The sequence below is a fragment of the Phalangium opilio genome, unplaced genomic scaffold (assembly GCF_054372755.1).
Source record: "Phalangium opilio isolate 3A_F unplaced genomic scaffold, DU_Popi_V2 ptg000013l_1, whole genome shotgun sequence".
Taxonomy (NCBI): Eukaryota; Metazoa; Arthropoda; class Arachnida; order Opiliones; family Phalangiidae; genus Phalangium; species Phalangium opilio.
This window is the reverse complement of record NW_028324148.1, coordinates 14,855,838-14,860,176: the sequence shown is the minus strand read 5'-3', so window position 1 is coordinate 14,860,176 and position 4,339 is coordinate 14,855,838. Positions and strand designations below refer to the sequence as shown.

The 4,339-nt window shown below is 39.3% G+C and overlaps 1 protein-coding gene across 1 annotated transcript; it reads right to left on the bottom strand.

Moving 5' to 3' along the window:
* Nucleotides 1-1,256: 1,256 nt before the first annotated feature.
* LOC149709465 (beta-1,3-galactosyltransferase 1-like) lies at nt 1,257-4,169 on the bottom strand. Its single transcript, XM_089864838.1, has 4 exons — nt 3,974-4,169; nt 3,657-3,881; nt 2,352-2,624; nt 1,257-2,025 (listed from the first exon to the last, which is right to left on the bottom strand). Exons 1-4 carry the CDS (start codon nt 3,975-3,977, stop codon nt 1,325-1,327), a joined length of 1,203 nt encoding a protein of 400 aa, XP_089720964.1. The 5' UTR covers nt 3,978-4,169; the 3' UTR covers nt 1,257-1,324.
* Nucleotides 4,170-4,339: the final 170 nt, after the last annotated feature.

Below are 4,339 nucleotides of genomic sequence, written 5' to 3'. Positions count from 1 at the left end.
TTGTCTTATTTATTTTGTCATATGAACTTTTTGATTCCCCCCCCCCGAAAGGGTTGGGAAGTTTGGCGAACTTCCTGTAAAACCTAGCTACACGCACCCTCATTTTAAGTTCACAGTTTGTGAACTTAAACTTAGGGTGCGTCACGTGTTTTAGGGTAGTTACAAAAATCTTGTGGTAGAACCGAAGAACATGAGTGTTATGTTAATTATGGTTCCATTAGGAATCATCAATTATGAGTCGAATATGTTCTATACTCATATGATGACCGGTTTCCTTTTGATAGTACTAACTACATTACAATACTTAAACCAAATGGGCCTAGTTCAACGGAAAATATTGGAGGTAAAATTTTCTTCATTCATTACTGGTTAAAATGAGAGTATGCGTAATTAGTTCTCAAATTTTCATGGTTAATTAACCATTATTAATAACAAGCTATGGGCCCCAGACATCACCCCTGGTAGATAACATCTCTGTTAGGCATTAGAGGCTAGTTTGTATATTTGCACGTCACTTGGCATATCAGTGACCCCCAAAAATTTTCGTCTGCTTAAGTGAGGGTGAAAATTAACCTCAAGTGATTTATTATCGATTCTTCTACTAATTATAAGACCAATCTTCATAGTGAAACATCCAGGAAATACCTCCGAATGATTTTAAAATTCAAATTAGTTCCGGATTTTATGGGTAATTTGAAATTTGCACCCCTGGCCAATCGCGTAACGTCCTGCCTTCGTGTTTAAAAAAAAATTCCCGTGGCACGCTCCGTGTCCAATGAAATTTAGCGCGAGATATGGAGTGTGCCTCGGGATTTTTTTTACAGGGCGTTACGTGATTGGTCGGAGGTGCTAATTTCAAACTATCCATGAAGTCTCAAACTAATATGAATTTTAAAATCATTCGGAGATATTTCCTGAATGTTTCACTATTAAGATTGGTCTTATAATTAGTAGAAGAATCGATAAAAAATCACTTGATTTTCCACTTCACCCTCCCGTAAGCAGACGAAAATATTTGGAAGTCGCTGATAGGCCAAGTGACGTGCAAATATACAAACTAGCCTCTATTGCCTATCAGAGATGTAATCTTCCAGTGGTTATGTCCGGGGTCATGGTTTGTTTTAAATTAATGCTAATGGTTTATTAACCATAAAAATTGGAGAAATAATAATCATTTTTAGCAATAATGAATAATTTAAGCAAAAGAATATTTCACCTCCAATCTTTCCTTTTGACATGAAAAGAAACTTAATTAAAAACAAATCAAATAATCTTTAATTATTTAAACCCAACAATATTAAAGTACATTTAAATCTGATGATAATTAATGCCAAGTATTCAAATTATCTTCACGCGGACATTTAGACTGTGCCAAAGTGGCCAGTGACATCAGTTCTCTTTGCTGCGACGGCGAGACTTGATGTAAAACCATAAGATACATAAAATTGCAAAGTTGCCAATTATGACTGTTCACAGCGAACCGGGCACTACTTATCGGACTAATTCCTAAATTCCGTGCCAGTACACCGATAAAGGCGTCTTCGTTAGGAAACTGTGTAACCTTCCGCGCTTCCGATAACAAATTGTACAACACATCGCGACTTACAACGTAACCAATCCCGCTCGCGTACGGCGGGTAAAGCGGTTCGTTAAATAGTTCCTCGGATACGAACCAAGCGCTTTTCTCGTCGCGTATGACCGGGGATTCCCAGTTCACGCGTCCGACGTAGACATTTTTAGTGTTGTATTCGTATTCAGTTAGATGCGTTAGCACCAGTGGGACGTTGACGAAGCAATCGTCGTCTGTTTTGAGAAGGAATTTTGGACGGCACAGTCTCGAGGCCCATGCTAGGCCGTTTAATACTTTCAGGGTTAAGTTACGGTAGGTGTCGCGGTACTTGCCCACTAATACGTCACCCGTTGATAGTTCCTCGGTTTCAACTAGCGCGTTAATGGTTAAGGAGTCGCTTTTACCGATAAGGAAAACTGAAGTCGCCCATGAGTTGTGAACAAATTGAGGTTTGCCTGTAAGGTCAATCTTAAGTCATGACTATTTCAAAAGTCAATGGAAGGAGGATTGGGGGGGGGTAGGATGCGGAATCAGAGAAATGGGTGCGCTCTAACTGTGGCACAGCTCTGGTTGGGTGGGGCACCAAAAATGGGGTAGTAATAGTCGGACTCAATTCTAATTGGTTTCGCCCTTCTTAGCCAATTACCATTGAGTCCGACAATTACTCCCTCATGTTTTGGTGTCCCACCCCACCCAACCTGAGCTGTGCCACAGTTAGCGCACCAATTTCTCTCTGATTCCGCATCCTACTTCTCATCATCCTTGGTCATTGATGACGTACCCCATGTTTTTCTGATGACGTTTCTTCTGTGAAAGTGATCAGGCGCTGACGTCACCATGATGAGTAGCATTGATCCGATTGGACAATTCGGAAATCCGGTTTTTCCGTCGATCTGGTCCCATATTGGGACAGGTTTGACGTCGCTAATTGTCCAGTTCAGTTTTTTCTTAATCTTGACCTTGCAGTCGTCGCCCGAGTCCTTTTTCTTGATCTCTCCTATGATGTCAATTTTTTCCATTTCGCGTCGAAGGTGCATTTGACGCCTCAAGTCGTCTGTCATACATGAAAAGAATTGCTAATTAGGTTTTTAGAGCCAGAAAATGATTCTATTTATTATAAGACCAGTCTACATAGTTAAACATCCAGGAAATACTTCCGAATGATTTTAAAATTCACAATAGGTTGAGATTTTATGGATAATTTGAAATTTGCACCTCCGACCAATCACGTAACGCCCTGCCTTCTTGTTAACAAAATTCTCGTGGCACGTTCCATGTCGAATGATATTTAGCGCGGGATTTGATAAAAATTGCGCGCGCTGTGACAATCGTGGTGCGAGATGTAGAGTGTACAACGGGAATTTTGTTAACAGGAATGCATGGCGTTACGCGATTGGTCGGAGGGGCTTATTTAAAATTTAAAACTTTAAGGCCGACTTCCAGCAGCGAAAAGGGTTCTAGCTAACTGAAAACCGAGCACAGAGATTAACAAAGGAGCGACCGTGCCGATTTTCGAAGCCCCGCTGGGGCAAAAGTTGGAAGGGTTCTTGCTAACTCAATGCCGTGCAATGTGGTTCTAGCGAACTGAAGAAAGTGAAGATACACAAAAGAGAATTTTCTTCAGAGGAAAGCAAAAATTCGAGAGGAAATAAATTTAAAAGGATTTCTATTGTTACTTTTCAGACCGCTTGAAACACATGGCATGGCTTTCAGTTAGCTAGAACCCTTACAACTTTTGCCCCAGTGGGGATTCGAAAATCGGCACGGTCGCTTCATTGTTAGACTCGATGCTCGGTTTTCAGTTAGCTAGAACCTTTTTCAATGCTGGAAGTCGGCCTTTAAAATCTGAACCCAATTTGAATTTTAAAATCATTCAGAGCTGATATTTCTTTTAATGTTTCACTATGCAGACTGGTCTTATAATTAGTAGAAGAATCGATAAAAAAATCGCTTTGTAATTCCACTTCACTCTCCCTTTAAAAACAAGAAAATTTAAGGTTCAATCTTCCCTTTTTTGGACCACTCTTGGTTACCGTTCATTTAAGACTCATTTTACTAACGCGTTTTGTTCAGGGTGGTAACTTACCTTTGACCCTACAAGGGTAGTAACTGATGAATCGCGTCCGTCTCTTTCCGGGTTCGCTAAAGTCGAGGCAAAGTAGCGTTATGACTGTGCCAATGCCAAGAACGCACATAAATATGGCTAACCATCTCCGGCAAGACATTCGAAATAAATAATTGCCCACCAACTTTGACTGACTGGCCGCAGTCACATCGCGAACGAGTGATGATAGAGACTGAAGGACGCAGTCTTGTGTCAATTTTAAACGAAATCCATTTAGCGACAACTATGAATAACCTCACGTGCTCGCACCAACTGAGATACATAACGTAGTATCTTACCCATATCTCTCGATTTCGATGTAATCAGAAAACATCACTTTTTCCGCTAGCTCATTGGTTCTATAAGAGTTGTTTAAGTTCTATGTCTTAGGACATGTCCTATGTTCACCTATAATTTGCCTATGAAATCCTTAATTTTTGAGCGTATCCTATAGAATCCTGTAATATACTTCGTCCTGTAAAATCCTATATTATATTATTTACTCACATAAAATCCTATATTATATTATTTTCTCACATAAAATACTATATTATATTATTTTCTCACATAAAATCCTATATTATATTATTTTCTCACATAAAATACTATATTATATTATTTACTCACATAAAATACTACATTATATTATTTACTCACATAAAATA